Here is a 22,090-nt window from a genome sequence, read left to right as displayed (position 1 = left end):
CATTTCTAGTCTCGTTCGCTATTCAGCGGTTTAACTTGTCACGACTGATCACGGTTACGTTTTTTCGGAGTATGTGGTAAACAATTCTGGCTTGCCTTATCCTTTACCGTCGAACTAGTGCAATATGGAGATATTACGACAACATTTGGACAAAGTGGAAGTTCCTAAAGCTGGGGACAAAGTTTACAAGGACGAGTGCATCTTTAGTTTCGATACGCCGGTAGGCGGTTTTCCTAATATTCTTGTCGGTCATCGTCATGATGCATCGCTGTTCATGATGGTATGAGGAATAAATATTTTGTTTTAGGAATCCCCTTTGGGTCTGTTTATCAGCTTGAAAACGTTCTTGGGGGTCGGGGCAGAATACCTCGAACTTTACTACAATAAAACCAAAGATCCTGTATACCTGCGTATTAAGCAAACGAAAAAGGAAGTGAGTATTACGTTGGCTCAACGATAGCGACCAAAGATTAAATTGTGTAACGTTTACCGATAATTTCTTTATATATTCATTTACAGATTCCTACTGACCAGCAAGATGAATCTAATAAAGTCACAAAATTGGCCATCGGGATTACAGGCGGTTTTATGCCTAATCAGAAAAAGTATACTTACGAAGAGGAGTATGCAATCATTGTCTTTCTTCCACCTACTACAGTGGAGCTAACTTACCCTAATGGCGATTTACCGGAACAGGTGGGTTTATTTCACTGATGTATTTTTTTTACATATAAATTTACGTTTATAAAATATTTTAATAGGTAAATATCGCCGTGAAGTCTATATTAGAAGCAGAATCGGCATCCAGATTGGCAGAAAAAGAAGCTTTAGCTGAAACATGGGATGGCGAGGCTAGATTTATTACAAAGTACGTATGAAGAATATCAGCACTGATTTAATGCAATTGGTTTTATATTCGCGTTTTAATAAAAAGTGTACATGTTTTTTTTTTCTCTTTTTAGATATGCTGAAATTCTTGTCCAATTAGATAATGGAAAAAAAATACCGCCTAGTGGTTGGAAGTGCGAGAGGTGCGGTATTACTAATAACTTGTGGCTCAATCTTTCCGATGGATCTATCTTGTGCGGTCGTAAATACTTTGATGGAACTGGTGGAAATGGTCACGCCATTGAACATTACCAAACCACTGACTATCCTTTAGCGGTAAAACTGGGTACAATTACAAAGGAAGGTAGGGCGGACGTATTTTCATATCCTGAAAATGAAATGGTCGAAGATCCTTATCTAGCTCGTCATTTGATGCACTGGGGAATTAATATCGCTCAGATGGAAAAGACTGAGAAATCTATGATAGAATTAGAATTGGACTTAAATCAAAAATTTGGAGAATGGGTCGCACTTCAAGAGACAGGAAGTAAACTTACACCTATATATGGACCGGGTTACACCGGACTTACAAATCTTGGAAATTCATGCTACCTTAATTCCGTAATGCAAATGATTTTCACGATTCCAGAGTTTATTAAAAGGTACGTCTGATTTCTTGTAGAGATTTTACAGAAATTATGTTGGGCAATTTTTTAATGTTAATATTTACGTCCTAGGTATGTTGACAATGCAAGCGACATAATTAATAAATGTGTATACAATGCTGCCGACGACTTCAATGCACAAATGTAAGTTCCTCAAAAGAGTAGTAGAACGAATATTTAAATCGAAAGCAACGTATTCACTCAAATGTTTATTTAAAACAAATTTCTATTCGTGAGCATACACTTATGTGTTTGTTTCTCCAGGGCTAAGTTGGGAGTTGGTTTATTATCTGGGAAATATTCCGTACCACCACCGGAAAATTCTAAGGAGTACAGTTGTCCCGGTATTTCTCCCCGAATGTTTAAAACTCTAATTGGCCGACGTCACCCAGGATTCTCCTCCAATCGGCAGCAAGACGCGCACGAGTTCTTCCTTCACGTGATTAACCTCTTGGATGTAATAACTTTCACGTAATTTTTAATTGTCAAATCAGTGTCAATTTTGTCAGTTTAAAGAATTACAGATTTACAGAGACTCCAGTAGGAAAAATAATTCGACTGGAGCAAGTACTGACATTGAGATTCCTTTAAACAGCGTAACAGTAGAGACTGGCCTAATCCGGCGGAATGCTTCAAGTTCAAGGTGGAAGAACGATACCAGTGTTGTGGTTCTAACAAGGTTAAATACACCTACCGACCAGAATACTCATTGCCTATTCCTATACCATTGGATGCAGCAGTAAATAAGGTACTACGTTACGATAAATATTAAGTGTACCTGAATTTTATTAAACAAAATATAAATTTATATCTAAGGACGAACTTGCTGCATACGAAGCCAAAATAAAGGAGGCCGAGGCACGGGGTGTGAAACTGGACACGGAGGCCAAAGTCAGGCCTCGTATAAACCTAGCATCGTGCTTAGATGCATTCAGTCGAACAGAGATCATAGAACAATTCTACAGTACTGCCCTGAATGAAAAAACAACTGCTTTGAAGTAAGTTCATTAGTAAAACCACATGAAGTTCCCCGGTCTAAGTACAAATAGGTGTCCCACCTAAAAATTCCATTTTATCTTCAGAACTACAAGACTGGCAAGCTTTCCGGACTACATCTTAATTCATTTGAAAAAGTTCACCATAAGGGAAGATTGGCAGCCGATGAAGTTGGATGTGTCTGTAGATATGCCAGACTTGCTAGACTTAAGTGCACTGCGTGGTACCGGACTAAAACCAGAAGAGGAATTATTACCAGAAGCAAATGACTCGGAAGTACCAGCGCCTATATACAACAAAGCTCTTCTTGCGTTTTTAATGGATATGGGCTTTCCTCTGGAGTCTTGCAAAAGAGCTCTGTACTTCACTGCAAATCGAGGCCTAGAGCCTGCGACTACTTGGCTAATGGATCATATTACGGATTCAGATTTTGCTGAACGTTTTGTACCGCCTGGCATTTGTAGCAATACAGGTTTGTTAGCATTCGTTATAGGTTATAATTTTGATGTCACAGGCGTTGCCTACTTTCTTGAGTCTAATTTAATTACTTCGAGGTCATGTCTGCAATATGTTTTCAGATAGTAGTGCATTTGTGCCAAACCCGGATGCTGTGAATATGGTGATGGCCATGGGTTTTACAAAAGAACAAGCTACTAAGGCTCTCAAAGAAACGGATAACAACTTGGAGCGTGCTGCAGACTGGATATTCAGTCATCAATCGGAGCTCAATGCCATGGACACCGAAGAAGAACACGTCGAACCACCATTTAGAGATGGAAGCGGCAGTAAGTCCCAACGTACAAGGAGAAATATTCCTCAAGAAATTGTTCCTAATATCCATAACGTATCTCTTAAAAATGAACAATTGCAGAATACAAATTGGCTGGATTTATCTCACACATGGGCACGTCTACTATGGTAGGACATTACGTGTGTCATCTATTGAAAGAAAACCACTGGGTTATTTACAACGATGAAAAGGTAAGTGCAAGTAAAATAAATACATTCGCCTTTTGGAAAATCAGATAATAAATATTTATCTTGATCGATAGGTAGCGTTATCTGAACATCCACCTAAGGAATTGGGATACATCTACCTATACCAGCGTGTCGAGTAACCATTTTCTCTGGCTGTTTTATATGGAATTATGCAGTGTATTAACACGATACCTTGAGAAAAACAATGACTATCATTTATACCTTCCCACTGTAGATATAATTAAACTATACACTATTTTTATCGCCAAGCTATTTTTGTTCTTTAAGCTGGCTTCTAATCTCAGTTTACAAATTATTACATTTTTTACATCTCGAAAAGGTCATCTTGCATGGGTTAATATAAACTTTTGCAAGGTACTGTAACATGAAATCACTATTGATCAATGCTTCAGCAGCAGGATTATTAAGTTATGTACAGTTCCATTACTAACTTGCCTTAAATAATAGAATACTAAATACTTTATTGATGCTTTTGTACTTTTCAACGATCTCTTACAAATATTAGATACAACAATCAATGGTTGAACAGAATATAACTATACGGATAGTAGTCGTTTAGACTTGGGTTAAATTTAAATTTGTACCCCATTAATCATAGTCAAGTTTGCTGAGAAATATTGCACATTAAATTGAATCGAGGTCATGTTCGCTCCAAAAATATATATTTAAGCATTACCCAATACTTTCTGTTCATTCCATACTTCCAGTAGTTCATTTGGATCCCCATAACCATGGGAGGATATAACGTACTTGTAACTGTATTTTGTGTACTCTTTTTTATAAAAATGGAATTCTTCACAGTGGAACGGCTCGATATCAGCCTTCTTTGCAACAAGACCCAGAAAAATATCATCGAATTTGAAGTGTTGAGTATACAGGCTAGTGTAGTACATATCTAAAAGAGCCTCTTTAGAAAGTATGTACGATCCAGCAGTAACGTAAGGAGGCCATTGGTGATAAGGATATTCTTTTAAAGAAACATACCATTTCGAGGATTTATGTCTATGTGGAGCAGAGACAAAAACGAACCCTGCAAACAACCGAACGTCTTCTGGCAGTTCAAAGTCAAAAACCTGCCTTTTCGATCTGACTTGTATCGAGTTAGAGTTATTTAAAGCCTTTGGTAACAGCGATCCCTGTGCCCCATTAATTTGAGATCCACGGTTCAATAAATTTGATTGGCTTTTAAACTGCAGATTCGTTGGTCTTTGTTGCCTAGATTTTTCTGCCAAGTTTTTAGATGCCAATATCTCTTTATCGGTAAATCCTCTTTTATGACGCTTAGACTCAAATATCTGTTTGGCCGTTATATCTTTTCCTATAACTCTTCTTTGGTCAATATCGTGAAGATTGAATGTCTCCTGCTGGATCTTTTTATCATTTATATCCGTATTGTTCAAATTTGTGAAATCTTGGGTGTTGAATTCTCTAATTTCTCTTTTGCGTGTTTCCATTTTTTTGGGTTCTTTCAAATAATCAGGATAATATACTGGGTTTCTAACGAACCTTAAAACATTTTTTACAGATACGTATATGTCATCGTCGACAAACATATAAAATTTTGAATTACTACAGTGTTTTACTGCCCACTTAAAGCCCATCATTGTTTTTATGGTGTTGTTGTAATACGTATCAACGAAAGTTGCTTGTACTATGTCATTGTACTTTGCAACCTCCAAGTTAACTTTCTCTTGGATTTCATTGTCATTTGGATGACAACCCAGCAAAAAGATTGTTCTCGAGGGAACATCAAAAAATCTCTTCTCAAAGCCCCATGATTTTCGTATTGCGTTCCTGCGGTCAAAATGTTCAATAGCAGACTTAACTATGTATACAATTCTTAACTTAGAATATTCAGGTTCTGTACATTTGTTAGTTAATTCATGAATATAACTGTAATTATACTGATTTATTGGACCGACATCTGGCTTACGATTATGTCTGAAGTCCGCTACAAACTTTTGTACGTTTCCTTCATAAGGATAGACGAAATTTTCATTGAAATCAATTTCAAAAAAGTGCGTAAACACTCCAAAGAAATCTAATACCATAATCAGGATCACTATACAGCACACATATTTCAATTTAATCTTTGATACGATTCTTAGACTCATCTGGAACAGTGATCTCAGTAGTTGCTTATTCTTTCGAACTACTTATTTTTGTGAAATTAACCCTGGCTACCTGTACATGATATTTCTCTCAACGTCAGTAATATCAATCTGAAATTATTAACGTACATACATGAGACAATGTTCGTTGAAACTACCGACGCAAGTATTTAAACTCAATTGTTAGTCTTCTACAACTAGTATTAATCCTCTTAAGCATTAGTAAATCTAGTACAAGTTCATGCTTGTTGTCAATCTTACCTTTTAACGCATGGGATCGGATTACTTTAATTTAATGGAAGGCTTCATCTAGCTTTCGTGTGTAACAAATAACAAATAAAAATGAATTCCACTGGATACCGTTAAGTGATGAGTTCTATGGGACACTGTTAATTTCTAATGTGAAACGAATTAGCAGTTTCATAGAAGGATGTGTATACACGCATATACAAAGGAAAGCCAAAAAATTCTAAGTACAACAATAATTAAAAAATTACATAAACTCTGGTAGGGGCTCGCGCACTCGCGATGGTTGTGCCATCTACCAGTTGCCGTTCGCGGCTCACGGATTCATGATGGTAATACCATGCGGCAGTTGACGGTGGTGGGCTTACCATTATGGCAATCAGGAGCAACTGGCGATCCGCCGGCCGTGACCCGACTCCGTGATTGGACGACGTCACCGGCAAAGGATCGACCAATCACGATTCTTTACCGGGCCGGTCATCTCTGGCGCGACCCTGCCCATGAGCATATTTTTATGAGAAATTAATGCCGTCGTCTGATTGGGTATTTCAGAAGACGCGTAATTTTTGTGCGGTCGACAGGGTTTGATTTAAAAACGGTTGACAAAGACTGACGCCGGGTTCCTGTTTTTATTGTGATTAATTAAAATCGTTGATTACACTGGTACTGAGCCTACAGTAGAGGCCGAAATCCAAAAAGATACGGTACAATACAATACGAAATCGTTGATTCCCCAGAATGGAACCGTTCAAAACGCCGAATAAATGTAAGAGGTTGGAGCCCAAGTCCGAGGCACACACGCCAATTCGCATTCCACCGTCGCCCTTTCTTAAACATCTAGGTTATGGCTGTGGTAAGCGACGATCTATGACTAGAAACTGTCTTTAATAATTAAAGGCATTTAAGATGAACCTATCCTTCCATGACGACTATTTATTTTCTAAATAAATATTCACTTTCAATCTATTGGCACTAACAGGAGTCAGCGTCTTCACTTTGGAGCGATCGCCTAAGGTTGGGTTCGCTCGGTCACCATGGGCAATTAAAAAACTAAACCGTAAGATAACGGACGATAAGAGGTACACTGAACGAATTCGACTGGAAGCAGATATTCTTAGGAAATTAAGTCACCCTAATATTGTTGGCTTCAGAGGGATCGGCGATACATTAAAGGGTGACTTATGCCTTGCGATGGAGAAGTTGGATCAGTCGTTAGGTTTGTGGAATTGCAATGGGCAAAATTTTAATACGATCTTACAGGTATTTTTACCGTGACGTAACTTGTTACATAGGAGACCTGATAGAGGAAATGGTAGAAGCGGACAAAAGGTCTTTTCCTGCAAGCGATATTTTGAAAATCAGCTTCGAAGTCGCTAAGGGCTTGGAGTATTTACATCATACTGCACACATTTTGCATGGCGATGTAAAAAGTTTTAATATCTTGGTTTCTGACAATTGTAATGTAGTGAAGTTATGCGACTTTGGAGTTTCGGTACCTTTGACAGATTCATTAGAAATGGATACCTCCAAGGGAAAATATACTTACATTGGTACTGAGTGTTGGAGCCCACCCGAAGTAATAAATGGTTTGTGCAATGTCGAGTTAATTTCATAAATTTTGGGTTCTGTATTTTTATTTGCCTCATCTTTTAAAGAATGTGGACCAATAACGAATAAAGCGGATATGTGGGCATATGGTCTTGTAATCTGGGAAATGATAGCTTTATCACCACCACACATTGAATCGGACAATGATTCTACAGAAGACGCTTCTTTCTCTGATGCATCATTTAGCGATGCGAAAACCACTAACGAAAGTTGTGCCACCGATATGGATGACACCTTAGAATGCCTGAAAAATTGTTATAGTTCAAAGTATGGTAAGTTTATTTTATGATAACGTAAATATAATGCATAGAACAAATTTGAAACTGTAGCAATTGTAGGGACACGGCCACCGTTACCAGCTATGGAAGTAGGACCAGAATATCAACACGTTCTAGAAATATTTTTTGCTTGCACTGACACAGATTACAAAACGAGACCAAGTGCTAAAGGAGTTGTTAAGTATTTTGAAAACTACGTGAAAGCAAAATCGACAAGTATGGCAAGCAATACTAATACTAATTAAGTTACGTCATAACGATAAAGCCAATGGCTAAATAAAAAATAAGAATATGGACGAATATATTTACTCTGTTAAAATAATTGTAAGATATGCGTATGTACATTTTTTTTTATCACATGTTGGTACAGATTGGAAATTATAAAAAGTTCATAATTAACAGAAGAAAGATAATTATAATACAAAATATGATAATCAGTTTCCATTTCCTCTGAAAAAGAAATTCAAATTAATATTGTTTCCAATCATTGCAACTGTAAATATTGAAATATGAAATATCCCAAATATGCACCTTTCTGTGCTTCTGGCTTAGCTTTTCTGCTTTCTGAAGATCTAAGCGTCCATTGTCCACATTATCCGTTGCAACACCAGCGAAGTACTCAACAGAATTTATTTGCTGCCCCTAATAAAATTCCCAAGTATTATTTTACAGCTTTAATTTTAATGCACCGTATTAAACAAATTCTGCCAACTAATACTCACTTGTTTGTCTACCATAATTGACATCTGTAAGAACAGATCTCGAATTTCCTGGAGATTTTTTTCTACCTTTAATAAATCTTTATGTCTGTTCCCTATGTCCGACAACTGTTGTCTTATTTCTCTGGTGTCCTGTAATATCTGGAGAGAAATGTTAATAGATTTTCAATTAAAATATTTACAATACTAGTGAAACATCATATCTAATAATACTTACATTATCCACAAACAGACTGGTTTCCTGCGCATCGAGCATTTCATTTAACTCTTGATATGTAATATTCTTTTTTGCTAGAATTAACCCATACTCCTACATACACAATTTATGTGAGCGAAGGATTGATACTACATATAAGACTTACTTAACATTTGCTGTTGTTGCAATAGCAATGAACACTTGTCATGATATCTCATTAACAATTGGTTATACTCCTGCATAATATCCATAAACAATCGAGACATTGTCGAGTACTGCAAAATTTTAATTCTCTTGTACGCTGGACCTTCCCTGGCACTCTGAATGGTCGGTTCATCGATAGACTCGATGTCTTTTCCCATATCTGCACGAAAATATGATAGCGTCTCTTAAAAATAAGCAAACCTGGTTTTTCATAATAAATGACGTCCTCAATATTCATTATGATGAATTTGTCAAGTAATTTTTAACAGGTGTCTAACAAAGATCGCAATAAATTGCATAAGTAATTTTTCAAATCTAAGCGTGCCCGGCAATCTTTCATAATATCCAATCGATATTGATAAGTGTTATGCTAGAGCATTATGACTCCTATTGTAACGAGTTCTTTTTGTTGTAATCTATTCAAGGTGGCCGCTCGTGGCGCGTGATTGAGTGTTCAGCGTCTTCGCTAATTTAAAATTCGGATGTCTTCTTCGTTTTAGCCAAGTATTGCACGATAAAGATTATCGTACTCTATATCGAATGCTAGATAATCTAATACGTCTACTAAAATCTCCCAGAGAGACGAAGAAAAGCCACGAGTCAGAAACGCGAGTGAAGAGGTTATGTTTACTCAAACCCAGTATCGACAGAAAGTGCGATAACAAATACATTTACCGATATTGTTGCGAGTTGGTTAACAGGTTGTTGAGAGAAAATGGAGCCCTTACAAATATTTGAGAACTTTAAATTAGAGGACTTAGATCCAGGATGGATCCAATCGGTCTGGGACGGAGACTTCCTGAGGTTCGAGGAAATCCCCGGTGACTACCTGATGTACGTACACAGCGAAGACATGGGTGAACTACTAAAGCAATCGTATGTCATAGTCAAGAAAGAAATGTCAGAAGCCATCGGTTCCAGCGAGAAGGAAAAACAGGAACCAAGGTTTTCCTGGCAAGATCTTTTAATGGTAAACGTCGACATAAGGAGTTTACTTCCTGTTATAGGATACATCTTGAAGAGTGGTCAAAATATCAGGGCAGATGAGGATTCTCGGCAGAATTGTCTAAAGGCAACCAGCCTGTACTTTGTACTATTGACCGTTCCAGGGAGCAATGCCTGTAACGTGTTTCATCCAAATTTGTACCAGAGAGCATTAGGAAGTTTGAAATTGTTCGACATGTTGTTTGAGAGAAAACTCGATAAATCTTTTAGCTTGGATGATTTTTCCGAGGACGAAGACGAGCACATGGAGGTCAGTCTTCCTCAGACCGAGAAAATAACGCTTATCCGAGGTTTAAACGGTGTAATGTATGATTTAATTTTAATGTTGAAATCTTTCTGCATGCGAGATCAAGTTCGTTCTTTAGAAATTACGGTTCAGACTCTGTTAGAAATTGCTAAACTCGAGACAAACAAAAATCATTTGGAGTCGGAATTCAACGGTACAGAGGCTTCAATCTCTTCTTTGTCGTATAATGCCTATGCCGCACTCGAAGAGTTGTGCAATTCTAAACATGGACCTGTTAAAGATACCACCAGACTGATAGCGAAATATGTACTGCCTTATCTCCTATCTAGTTACACGGAGTTACCGTATAAAGCAATCAACGTCGTTCGAGAAACTATGATACATTTTATGAGGAATCTGCATTTCGCTCATGAGAAGCATGCAAGGCTCGGTCTGGTGACGCTGATACAGCATTTAATGATCCAATGTCCAGAAAGATCGGACCCTAGACAGAAACAGGCAGCGACTATTGTTAAGCTAATTAACTGTTGCAGAAAAAGCATGCTGTGCGAAGGTATGGAAAACCTAATACTTTTGGCCCACCAGAAAAAAGTAACTTTTAGAATATTTGCTCAGGAGATAATTTTCAAATTTTTAACGGAGAGGTTGCAAGACCGTGACGACTTGACAGAAGTTTCAGAGGCACTGAGAATGAAGTTAAGAAAGATATTAATCGCAACTGCTTTAAGTCGCTGCGTGGATATATCGAGTATGGTTCGTGGAAGAGCCATGGCCACTATCGCTGAGTATAGTAATTCTTCCGATAATACAGGCATCATGACGATGGAAGACATATTCAAGACATCCGATCAAGAGGCTCCACTGCCACTTTTGGAACAATTAAGATGCGCCATTTTTAAAGACGTCAATCCACTTCCTGGCTCAAACACGATTATTTCTATGCTGATGTCACGAGTGGAAGACGAACGAGCACTGGTACGGCGTAGTGCCATACAGATCCTTCGAAACTTGTCTGGTTCGATCCCAGGAATTCTCGACAGGACGATTTTTATAACAGGCTCGCATTGTAGGGACCCGTCACTAGCTGTGAGAGTGTTCGCTATTCAGACATTGACGCAGCTACTCAAGCAATTCCCTGGACATCGCAAACTCCCAGAAGAGTGGGTACGCTCTGTTGTGCCCCAGATTTTTGACATCGAAGTGAAAGTGCAGGAGAAGGTCCTGGAGTCTCTGGAATCTCTGGTGTTGAACAAAATTCGACACGTCTCAAAGAGTAATAGAAGGAAAGATGACGTTATGAACAACTTGCCCTGGAAGATTATTCGCCAACTCACTCGCATGAAGATGAGAAAGCATTTGTCGAAAGCATGCAACATCTGGATGCAGCAAAATAATATCGCAGACTCTGTCATCCTCGATATACAGTCCCATTTCGGGACACAGAACGACGTGTCTGCCTGGGTCCTTCTAGCGGCTCTGTCGGAAAACAAAAAAATTCCAGTGAAGAAAGAACATTTCTCCAACTATGAGAAATTGATGCAAGGCGACAGCTTCGTGACGTGCCTGACTCTGGAGGTTCTCAGGAACTCGTGGTCGTCTCTAGACGACGAGTTTCTGGAGAAACTTTACTCTCACATGTGGGACTGCCTCATAAAATTTACAGTTAGTTTCCAGTTGATCAGTCTGTCATTGGACATTCTGAACGGAGTGATTCGCCACCTTCATCCTGAGAACGGAGAAGAGATGGTGCAAGGGAGAGCGATGGAGCTCATGAAGTGTTCGGAGGCTCACCTTGAGAAAATATTCAGTGCACAGGAACAGACCGAAGAGTTAGGTAGTGTTTATTTAAAAGCTCTGTGCACTCTTGGCCATTCTTCGACTCTGGGTACTGGCTCGATCTCTACTTTGACACTTACTATTCTTCAAGGATTGCTATTGGAGTGGGATTCTTTGCCAGAGGCTATAAAACGTGTCAAAGAATTGCAAGCAGCTGCCGTGGCTCTATTAGGCCAACAAGCAATGCGAGACTTTGAGATTGCAAAGGAGATTGTGCCGATACTGGGCCAACTTATGAGGAATTCCACCAATGGCAGCTCAAAGACAGAGCCTGCCATTAAAGTGAACGCTGCGAAGGCTTTAGCGGATCTCTGTGTCAGGTTTACAGCTCTCGTCGAGCCTTACCTACCGGATATGTGTATCTGCATGAAAGACGCCAACCCTGTGGTACGAGAAACAATTGTGATCCTCTTCATTCAGCTTTTACTGGAAGATTTTATTAAAGTTAAGGGACCTTTTTTCTTTCACATCCTAACCATGCTCTCCGACACCGATGAGACTATCCGAGAGCTAACCATCTTCCTGGTCCGGGAGAGACTCCTTGCGAAGAACAAAACCCTGGTGTCGCAACAGTTCATCGAGAGTTTATTTCATTACAACAATTATCGCCCACAGGGACTGTTTAACAACAGACGCATTACTGACCGGGAGAGACATGTGCTTACCCTCTCAGGACAGAAGAACCAAACCAAACGATGGAAGATCTATGACTTCATGTTGGAACATCTCGATCCAGAGCAGAAATTTAATTTGATCGCAAAGCTTAGTTATGAAATCCTTGGGGGAACTCTAACTAGTGTTATCAATGTCAGAGTGAAAGGTGGAGAGTGTGTTTTCAAGGATGCGCTGTATATCCTTGCCAGCGAACATTTACAGCTGTCTTCTTTTAACAAGCACAGTGAAGACGAGGCGTTAGAGGAGCCTGCAAGTTTGACGTCCACGAACTCAGGAGTCTCACTTGTCGTTAATAAAATCAAGGATCATGGGCTGAAGAACTTGTTACCGATTCTGGTGAAGCTGAAGAAAAAGCTTGCCAAGTTTGACACTCCACTACTAGCAGACGTCAGAAGATATCTGGTCAAAGTTGCTTTGGATTACAATAAAGAGCAACTGGGTCATCTCTTCGTCAAGTATCCCAACTTGGAGAAGGAAATTGCCAATGATACAAAGTACGTAGATCGAATGGTCTAAAGTTGACTAACTTGCAGACATCGGCTTAGCGATAACGCAGTGAATTCAAATAAGTTATAAGAAGTAAAGGTAGAAATAAATATCCAGCTTTGAAATGATGATTTTAAATGTTTCAGAAAATACGGAAAGAAAATGCGGCTCAACGAGGAGGCTTTGGATGGCGAGGAGAATTCGATTACTGCCAGGGACTCGCCGTCAAGAAACAGTGCTAGTCCTTCGGTGATTAATATTGACAAAACCTGCAAAATTGTGCTTCGCAGGCTCTCCTCTCTGACTTATCCAGGGATATCGGAGTGGAGAAGTCCTTCTCGGTCATCGCTGTGCAGCGAACGATCCTGTCAACCAGGACCTTCCGGGTTTCAAAGATTCCTGGCAACTCCGAGTCCCTGTCAACCAGGGCCTAGCCACAGCACACCGAAGTCTGGCACGGAGGCAGACCGTTTCATGTCATCACTGCACAGTCCTATTTTCATGCAGGATCAAAGAGCTTCCGAAAGCTGCGAAGAGGAAGACTGCGAAGAGATGCCTGCGCTACAGATTACACCAGAATCGTCAGGGGAATCCGGCGACGCTAGTACTATTGTAGAAAGAACAACTTTAGAGGTGGCGAAGCAAGTTTCGACGCAATGACAGCTAGCGGTGTTAAACCCTTGCAACACTAAACTGCTGGTATCGAGACGTCACTTGTGATCCCATTCGTTTGAATAATTATTAACGGTGTAGTTAGATCGACAGAAACAACGGGCATGATTGATAGTTACTCAGAAAGTGAAATGACAAGTGCGGTTTAGTGCCATCGGTTGCGTTGGACTACCTTTCAGCTTGTTGTGAACACAAAAGGCTGTCTGAGAAATGGAGAACATCCGAGTATCCAACTCGTTCTGGATATCTGAAACATTGTGTGGTTACCGCAGAAGCTGCATTGCTTCGAAATGCAGTTAAACGTACCTTGGTTGGTGTGCGAGAGGACATTGTTGTGCAGAGCCTTGACGATGACGACGTTGTCGCTGATGAGTTGAATCAGTGCACGGATGTCTTCGACCTGTGTTAACACAAGTGAAACTTTAATATACCTAAACACTTTAACACTTTCCTGTGATCCAGTGCATCGAACGGTGATCGTAAACAGCCTCGTACTTCTTTCAGAATCCTGTCGAGCTTCTTGTTATGCGAGACGTGGATGCAAACGTCTCGCAGGAACCTCCCTGCCAACGGGGCGCCATTCCTCTGATTCTGGAAGACGCAAAACGAGCCCTTGTTATTTCCTCCGGTGAAGTGTTAACAGTGAGACAAGTGAACTCCTCCGTTCTAGCGAGTCAATCTCGCCCATACTTTTCCTCCAGATGGGAGCGAAGTAACCCAACACTTGTGTTATAACACGTGGACATTTCTTTAAAGTGGGAAGAAATACTAACGGCACATAAATCAGGCATTCGGTCCCGAATCATGATAGCTCCACTGTTTGGAGATATCGTCGACACTGGAAACAAACGCGTTTGGCACGTAAGCTCGACGAGGCTCTTTATCAGCCTTATCGGTACATAGGAGATAATTGATAATGTCGATTGCTGCATCGACTCGAGGGGGTGCACGTGTGTTTTAAATTCTGGAATGTGACTCGAGGAACCCTACTCTTCTTCGAAGCTCTTCTCGACGTCTGGACGTCGACTTCGTCTCCGTTCTGCTGTGCATCGTTTGCATGTGAAATGTAACGAGAGGAAATAGCCACTTAAGACAGCTGTGCGACAAGGCCGACATTAAGATCACCGTGCGGCGCGAACGTACCTTTATTCTTCGGATCCGAGGAGCGGAAATTCGTAGACTTTGTGCTCGAGGTCCAACGACTGCGTTAACAGATCTGTGATATCCTGTGATAAAGCGTCGCTGAGTGTAATTCGTTCACAGAGTCTATTCGAGGTGCATTTAGAAACAGCTGATCACCAGGCATGCCTTGTAGCGATTCGTTCTTCGTTCCAAAAGTTTTGTTGCTCTAAATTCTCGTTTCTAGGCGAGTGAAGATTAATTTTTTTTTTTTTTTTAAGCATTCCTTGCACGAGGCAAAGTATATTTACATTAATTATTTTAATTTCGGAAGAGTTCGGCGACTACTCGCATAGCATGTAGGCTGGCCAGGCCAGGTTGTATATATCTTAAGAGATAATACTGTTATACTCTTACGAGGTTTATTAAATATTTATATATCTCATCGATCAACAATAACAGCGTGTACGGATACCACTTAGTTACTCATAACACGTTAGGAAGACCGACGGAATACTTGAGAGTGTATCAACCTTTCGCTCCCTTCCAACGAGTCGGAATTAATTCACGGTTCCTCCCCCGATCCTCGATTGCGAGGGGTAAAACGCGAGGCGCAATTAGTCGCGAAGAATTCTAGACCTCGAGGAAGATCTCCAGATCTCCAGGGACGATTATCAAGGCAGATCGGTCAGTCTTATAGGATTCCCATTCCACGTTAAAGTGACTACTCGACGACGGAACATTGAGACAATTCTCGAGCCACATTAATACTAAGTTAATTAATGTTATGCACACCTTGCCGGGATAAATCGACGATCGCCATCCGTTTCCTTACGCCCACTCGATTGAAGGAAATAAGGAAAAAAAAAAAAAATCCGTCCGTAGAAACGTTAGCACTCGATGACGTCGGTACGGTTAATCGTATGCAAAGTGTTAACGTCATCGAGGCAACGGTGTCAAGTCCTTCCGTTTACTCGAGCATCGAAGCGCGTTTCGGTGACGGACACCCCAAGGTATTTAGTACAGTTCTCGGTGGTCCTTTTCGCGAACGGAATACTGATTGATGGGACGTTCCAAGATATGCCGAAGAGCTCTTCACGTGGGAGTGTCCGACCCAGGAGGCGCGCTAACGAGACGCCGTCCTCGCCCTCAGCTTGTCCTTCAGGTAATTCGCTACCTGGGTCTGCGAGTGCCCGATGGCAAGCTGGAGAGACGTGAGTCCTTCCTGGTTCACCAGGAGAGGGTCAGCTCCGGCACCCAAGAGCTGCCTGGTGACGGTCATGTGCCCCATCATCGCGGCAGCGTGAAGAGCACTCTCGCCGTTCTGGGAGAGTCAGGATAGAATTAGAAAAACTATAAGAACCTGACGAAGGATGCCACTAAGTGGAGAGTCGTGTACTTCCATCATCGCGACGGCGGCGGAATATCGAAATGGAATTTAACGATTGTAAGTAAAATGATAAAAAGAGAAGATCAAGTCAAACCGCGTCGGGTTTGGCATCGCCTAAGGAACTACTGGTTCACCGGAGACCTCCACGTACCGGCAGGATACCCAAGGACGGGCGATACTTGAGCAACTCCCCGACGACGGCGGTGTGGCCCTTGTGAGCAGCCTTGAAGAGGGGAGTGGCGCCGTCCTGGAACCAAGAGGAACGATGAGGAGAGCGTCGTCGCGATTCTCCCGGAGAACGGGGACACTTACGTGCCTGGTGGCGTCGACCCTGCAGCCGGCCTTCAGGAGGCGCCTCGCCACGTGGTCGTGGCCCATCTGCGAGGCGATCCAAAGTGGAGTCGCCCCGTCCGTCCGGACGGCGTCGACCCTCGCCCCGTGGGCCAGGAGGACCTCCAGGATGCGCACGTGGCCGTTTTGCGCCGCGACGAACAGCGGCGTCGCGCCGTCCTGGACAGTGGAGGATAATTATACTTGGTATAAAAGTAATTCCAAGATTCCGATTAGCAGAGGTTAGCGATAATACACGGTATCCAGGGTCCGAACCTTGGTGTGGGCGTTGACGTTGCCTCCTCTCTCGACGAGGCCCTCCACGACGTCCAGGTGGCCGTATTGGCAGGCCACGAAGAGCGGCGTGCCTCCGTCCTGGAGAAGGAAAGAATTAAATCTAGAGCCCAACTAGATGGCAAAAGAATTACCAGGACGTGAAGGATAATTATCTTCTACTTACGACGCTGCAGGAGTCCACCGTTGCCCCGTGCTCCAGGAGGAGGGTCGCGATGTCCATGAACCCGCCCTGGGCGGCGAAGAACAAGGAAGTGGTCCCCGTCTGAAATGGTAAAACCTCTTCAAGGTTCATTTCCTCATGAGCGACTCCTTTCTCGCTCCCTTTTTCCGTTTCCCCGAGGGAGAGAAAGAAGACCCCGGAGGGGAACGACGGGATCGATGGCGACGATGAGGGCGAAGGTCCCTTCGCCCAGGAAAATTTCCTTTCTTCTCGAGGGTTGCAAAAATTAAATTCATCTCGTGTAAATATGAAATTTCATCGCCCGGCTCGTTACCCAGAGATATGAAATATCGACGCGGATCTCATTATCGAGGGAAAATCGCGGATCTTCCGCTCCAGATCCCGCAGGATATGGATCCTCTCACCGGTTGCGAGTAAATCGTCGAATTAATCCTTGAATTAATCGGCCTCGTTCCGGTGACCCCTTTCGGAGTGATCACGCACAGGAGTGCAGTTACCCACCTGACGCATAATTAACATCGGTTACCCTCGCTCTAATCGTTCCTCCCTACGTGATCGGCATCTAGGATTTATGACAATCAATGAATCCCCTGATAAAAGTCGACGGCAGGGCACCGTGTATCTACAGTACTACAACTACAAAAGTACGCTTTAAGAAAGTGCATATCGAGCGGTCTCGCAATTCCCTTGCCTCGGATTAAACCGAGTGCCACGACCCGACTTTGTTGCGACATCGATGGGTCGTTGTCCTAGGTAGAACGGAAGTGCGCCAGTTTTTAATAAGCGCTTTCATGCAGTCCCCACATCGACGCGACATATTTCCGCCTGAATCGAACAAAAAGACGGAACTTATAGGGATATGAAAGCGGCATCCGAAAAGTCAATCTTTCATGAAACTCTTCCCCGAATCGTTTCACACCTTACACCGTGAACATGGAGACCCTAATTGTAGCTTCCGAAACTCATGAAATTTCATTTCTTTTTTATATACAAAATTTTCACCGTGTTTTCCCCTTACATCGTGAACATGGAGACCCTAATTGTAGCTTCCGAAACTCATGAAATTTCATTTCTTTTTTATATACAAAATTTTCACCGTGTTTTCCCCTTACATCGTGAACATGGAGACCCTAATTGTAGCTTCCGAAACTCATGAAATTTCATTTCTTTTATACATACAAAATTTTCAAGGCATATATAAAGAAATTTTCCCACTAATTTCGTTTTGCAATTTTCACCCGATTTCGAGTGTTATAATAAAAATAAAAAAAGTCACCCACGAGTGGGATGGGTCGGGTAGATTTGCATTCTCTCTTTTTTTCTTCTTCTCTTTCCCTTAAAATGCGGGAGATATTCGACTAGGGCGAATTCGCAAGTTCATAAAGGAGACACGCGATGTCTGGTGGAAACCGCAGAAATTCTAAACCTTTCAGCTCGGTTGGCAGCGACTGTAAAACTACTTGCGGTTGTTTCTCCGGTCTTCACTGTCCCCTCGAGTGTCGCGCACGTGTGTGTGGGTGTGTGTGTGTATCTTCGGTTTCTAGAACGACGTCGACTCGTTTCTACGTAACGATCGGTTGCAGGGAAAAGTCGCGTCCTCGTTAAAACGCTCGTCCAAGGCGAAACACTTGTTACAATATTAACGTAGAAGCTTCCAGACGCCTTTTAGTAATTCATATCTCTCCTCCAAGGACTTCGTCGGGAGATTTCACCAATCCCGCCCTTCCTAACAGGGACTAATTGGTCGGTCAATTAGCGTCGTTGGAGATCCGTTTGTCGGGGATTTTAGCACTCCCCGATTCGTGCAAACTTAATTGCGGCAAGGGGCTAAAAGTGAGCACCCGAGAGTGAGTAATTCGTGTCCTGGGATCTCGACTCACCAGCCTCTTGGCAGCAGGATCAGCTCCTTGCTGAAGAAGTTCGTTGACGGCCTCGACGTGACCCCCGGCGGCGGCCAGGATGAGCGGCGTCGTTCCATCCTGAAAGAAGAGTACCCATTTAACCCCTTAACGCACAAATAAAAAAAAACACTACAACATTGTCTTGGGAAAAAAAATAAAATTCTCGATTATATTCGAGGATGAAAAATTATAGTAGCATAAAATACAACGACGCTCGAATTATCTCGAGGGCACAAGTTAAGGGGTTAATGTACACCGCGTTAGAAGGCATATAGAAAGACCCTTTCGTATCGCCTTAAGGTTGGCCATCAAGGCTTCATCGGAAGAGAGAAACCAACCTTGTCCTTGCAGTCCACGTGGACGCGTCCCGAGTCCAAGAGGAGCCTAAGACGCCTGGCGTCTCCTCGCGCCGCCGCCAGGTGGAGCTCAACGTCCCACGGGGATTCCTTCTGCAATGAAGAAAAAATATAATGTATAAAATTTCTAACGCCACTTTGATGTACCGCCTTAACGAGTTAATCCCTGGTTACAATGTGGGTTTAGTTTAGTCGACCGGCAACCAGGGAATCGTAATTACGAGGAACTCGTTCCCGGCATAATTAGGACCACGTCAATGCCGAGAATAAATCTGGGCGCGGGGATTCCCGTTTAATTTAACCTTTTGAATATCGATTCCGGTTTTAGGAGTGACTCCGGCCAATTAGGAGGAACCAGCTTCGTATTCCGGTACGAAGTTGACGAATTCAAGCGAGGGAAATCCAGGAAAAACGTTACGTCGAATTAATAAATAGCCCGCCAGACACTAGGTAACGATAAAACGCTCGCTCGACTCTCCAACAAGCGCTCGTTTTCCCACGGTGACTACAATTTACGTAATCGAGCTAGAATTAGACAGAACTACGTTAAGCGGACATACGTCAGGCTCCGACGTGACGGACACGTGGCCACCGTCCTCTGTGTAAGTTTGACGTTTGTAATGCGTCAGTACCACTGAATGATCTATTAACAAAATTCGGTGGAGTTTCGAGTCAAATACATTTTTTCGCAGTTTTTTTTTTTACTTCAAAGATGTTTTTTGTGCGGACCTACGTCAACGACGTGACGAGTCGAGCACGTGGCGCGTCAGTTTGACGTTAGGTCTGGGTAGTACCACGTGACCGGTTTAATTCGGGCTCTTCGAATGTACCCCATGACGCGTCGCGACGTAACGAGCACGTGACGCGTCCGACGTTTGCGGTAGGTCCTGTCACTCCCACGTGGGTGGCGAATCGCGCCATCGACCTGCCGGAATTTCCGCCCCATGGATAATGGGGTAGTCGTCCCCGTCTCGAAATCGACCCTCTGGCTGGGAAAACGGTCGATCTCGAGGCGAGTCGAGCGCAATGGAGTCGACGCTCCGATAGAGCCCGGAAAACTCGCGACGGGATTACATCTGCCTACCTTCATAGACATGATGCGATTCGGTCGCTGCGCGGAAACGGACACGCTCACCGATCGGCGAGGATCGGCCGCGACGGAGTCACGGCCGGTGCACCGCGACGCATCACAGTGCAGCGCGATGCATAGCAGGGAAGCGCGCTGTCGAGCGGCCGCGAATTCGGGACGCGATCGCAGCTCGCCCTGGCACTGACCTATGCGTCGCGGCCGATCTGTCCCGTCTCAGGTCGCGAAATGCGACCGGTCCGCCCGCGCGATCTCACCACGGAGGATGAACGGGTCTCCTCCTCGTCCCGGTCCTCCAGGTACTCCCTCGGCGGCTCCTGGCACCCGACTGCCCGCCGCGTTGCCTCGCTTCGAGACCTAGTTAAGCCGTAGTTCTCAAAGCGTCCGCCGAGCGCGCTACCTCGCTCGATTACTCGAATCGCGATTCGAGAGTCTCGAACGGTTGTCGCGCCGCCATATTGGATTCTTCCTTCCGGTTTTACTGAGTTTTGCGGCGCGTCACGTGGAATTTCCCTGTCAGAAATTAGTGAGGAATTGTTTAAATAATCGAGGGTATGCGAGGCTAGGAGGCTGAGATTGTTGTAAATCGTTCATCTCGTTTCAGACCACAGCCATGGAAAACGACACTGGCGAGTTCGTTGATCTGTACTGCCCCAGGAAATGGTGAGTGAGTGCACGTGCTTCGTGCCGTTTTTTTTTTTTTTTAAGATTTTTACCCAATTTTTCCAAGTACTTAGTTGTATAAAATAGGGTAATGCAATGTAATTCTGACGGTTTTTGTATGGCGCTTTTGAGGTCATTTTTTATTGTTATTTATTCTCTTATTCATTTAAATTGCAGCTCTGCGAGTAATCGCATCATTCATGCGAAAGATCATGCTTCTATTCAGTTATCGCTAGCAGATGTAGATCCACAGACTGGACGCATGACGGATACCTATAAGATGTATGCCATCTGTGGAGACATTCGTAGGATGGTAAGTGACTTAACGTTAGAGATCATGTTAGCAGGATGATTTGCGTTGGAAGATCGAGAAGAGACAAATGCGTTGAGTTAAGCGACTGGAATATGGATATCTAAAACCTTGAATTATTTATTTCAGGGTGAGTCCGACGATTGCTTGGTTCGTCTCGCAAAGAAGGATGAGATCTTGACGAAGAACTATTAATTTAGATCCTTTGTTTTCTATCGTTATTCCATGAATAAATGACAAAAGGGATGAAAGTCGTCTACAATTATTAATTGACTGCAATTTTAGCAGTAAGTGGTCGATGCTTGATGACAGAAGCGATTCGAGTGACTTTTATTATACATTTGGTACATGTAGGATATATGCTATACGAACGATAAAGCATATGTACACATATAATACATGATGGGAACTGTCCAACTATAACAGATCGTTTCTTTTATCTAATTATACCATTCACAAAATACCCGCCGTAAAGACCATTGATATAAAAATAAAGATTATTCACAATTATATATTCATAGAATTACAACGGTGCGTATGATCTAACGAATTGCATATCTTTAAGTTTTATCCTTTGCTTACATTGTACTTGGTACTTAAAGTAGATTCCTTTATAGCTTGAATTCATTCATGGCACAAAAATTACATTACAATGTAAATTTTCATCATCGTTCATTTCAAAGTA

At 42.4% G+C, this 22,090-nt stretch overlaps 7 protein-coding genes across 7 annotated transcripts; 4 read left to right on the top strand and 3 right to left on the bottom strand.

Moving 5' to 3' along the window:
* Positions 1-30: 30 nt before the first annotated feature.
* Positions 31-3,827, top strand: LOC105696970 (ubiquitin carboxyl-terminal hydrolase 5). The gene is made up of 13 exons (XM_012419864.2): positions 31-220; positions 308-433; positions 520-696; positions 762-868; positions 963-1,490; positions 1,566-1,637; positions 1,758-1,950; positions 2,089-2,241; positions 2,310-2,491; positions 2,576-2,961; positions 3,068-3,274; positions 3,361-3,470; positions 3,542-3,827. Exons 1-13 carry the CDS (start codon positions 125-127, stop codon positions 3,605-3,607), a joined length of 2,403 nt encoding a protein of 800 aa, XP_012275287.1. The 5' UTR covers positions 31-124; the 3' UTR covers positions 3,608-3,827.
* Positions 3,828-3,929: 102 nt separating this feature from the next.
* On the bottom strand, positions 3,930-6,326 carry LOC105696971 (beta-1,3-galactosyltransferase brn). Its single transcript, XM_023433093.1, has 2 exons — positions 6,305-6,326; positions 3,930-5,640 (listed from the first exon to the last, which is right to left on the bottom strand). The coding sequence occupies exons 1-2, from the start codon at positions 6,324-6,326 to the stop codon at positions 4,154-4,156; spliced, it is 1,509 nt and encodes a 502-aa protein (XP_023288861.1). The 3' UTR covers positions 3,930-4,153.
* A 63-nt stretch (positions 6,327-6,389) lies between these two features.
* On the top strand, positions 6,390-8,033 carry LOC105696882 (lymphokine-activated killer T-cell-originated protein kinase). The gene is made up of 5 exons (XM_012419682.2): positions 6,390-6,698; positions 6,825-7,061; positions 7,138-7,431; positions 7,501-7,725; positions 7,792-8,033. The coding sequence occupies exons 1-5, from the start codon at positions 6,584-6,586 to the stop codon at positions 7,974-7,976; spliced, it is 1,056 nt and encodes a 351-aa protein (XP_012275105.1). The 5' UTR covers positions 6,390-6,583; the 3' UTR covers positions 7,977-8,033.
* LOC105696883 (syntaxin-1B) lies at positions 8,022-15,261 on the bottom strand. The gene is made up of 9 exons (XM_012419684.2): positions 14,545-15,261; positions 14,267-14,362; positions 14,078-14,171; positions 13,944-14,018; positions 8,813-9,010; positions 8,668-8,741; positions 8,454-8,591; positions 8,263-8,373; positions 8,022-8,181 (listed from the first exon to the last, which is right to left on the bottom strand). Exons 1-9 carry the CDS (start codon positions 14,701-14,703, stop codon positions 8,110-8,112), a joined length of 1,017 nt encoding a protein of 338 aa, XP_012275107.1. The 5' UTR covers positions 14,704-15,261; the 3' UTR covers positions 8,022-8,109.
* On the top strand, positions 9,532-13,935 carry LOC105696881 (condensin-2 complex subunit D3). The gene is made up of 2 exons (XM_012419681.2): positions 9,532-13,107; positions 13,246-13,935. Exons 1-2 carry the CDS (start codon positions 9,566-9,568, stop codon positions 13,757-13,759), a joined length of 4,056 nt encoding a protein of 1,351 aa, XP_012275104.1. The 5' UTR covers positions 9,532-9,565; the 3' UTR covers positions 13,760-13,935.
* A 29-nt stretch (positions 15,262-15,290) lies between the features above and the next one.
* LOC105696884 (ankyrin repeat domain-containing protein 29) lies at positions 15,291-20,744 on the bottom strand. Its single transcript, XM_012419685.1, has 8 exons — positions 20,430-20,744; positions 19,328-19,438; positions 18,969-19,067; positions 17,071-17,169; positions 16,887-16,985; positions 16,593-16,790; positions 16,432-16,527; positions 15,291-16,214 (listed from the first exon to the last, which is right to left on the bottom strand). Exons 1-8 carry the CDS (start codon positions 20,439-20,441, stop codon positions 16,017-16,019), a joined length of 912 nt encoding a protein of 303 aa, XP_012275108.1. The 5' UTR covers positions 20,442-20,744; the 3' UTR covers positions 15,291-16,016.
* A 129-nt stretch (positions 20,745-20,873) lies between these two features.
* On the top strand, positions 20,874-21,828 carry LOC105696880 (40S ribosomal protein S21). Its single transcript, XM_012419680.1, has 4 exons — positions 20,874-20,958; positions 21,037-21,095; positions 21,273-21,408; positions 21,535-21,828. The coding sequence occupies exons 2-4, from the start codon at positions 21,046-21,048 to the stop codon at positions 21,598-21,600; spliced, it is 252 nt and encodes an 83-aa protein (XP_012275103.1). The 5' UTR covers positions 20,874-20,958; positions 21,037-21,045; the 3' UTR covers positions 21,601-21,828.
* The last annotated feature ends 262 nt before the right edge of the window (positions 21,829-22,090 follow it).

This window comes from Orussus abietinus, unplaced genomic scaffold (genome assembly GCF_000612105.2).
Source record: "Orussus abietinus isolate OABI.00-Male unplaced genomic scaffold, Oabi_2.0 scaffold16, whole genome shotgun sequence".
NCBI lineage: Eukaryota > Metazoa > Arthropoda > Insecta > Hymenoptera > Orussidae > Orussus > Orussus abietinus.
Note: the sequence above shows the minus strand (reverse complement) of the source record. Positions and strands in the feature narration are given on the sequence as shown.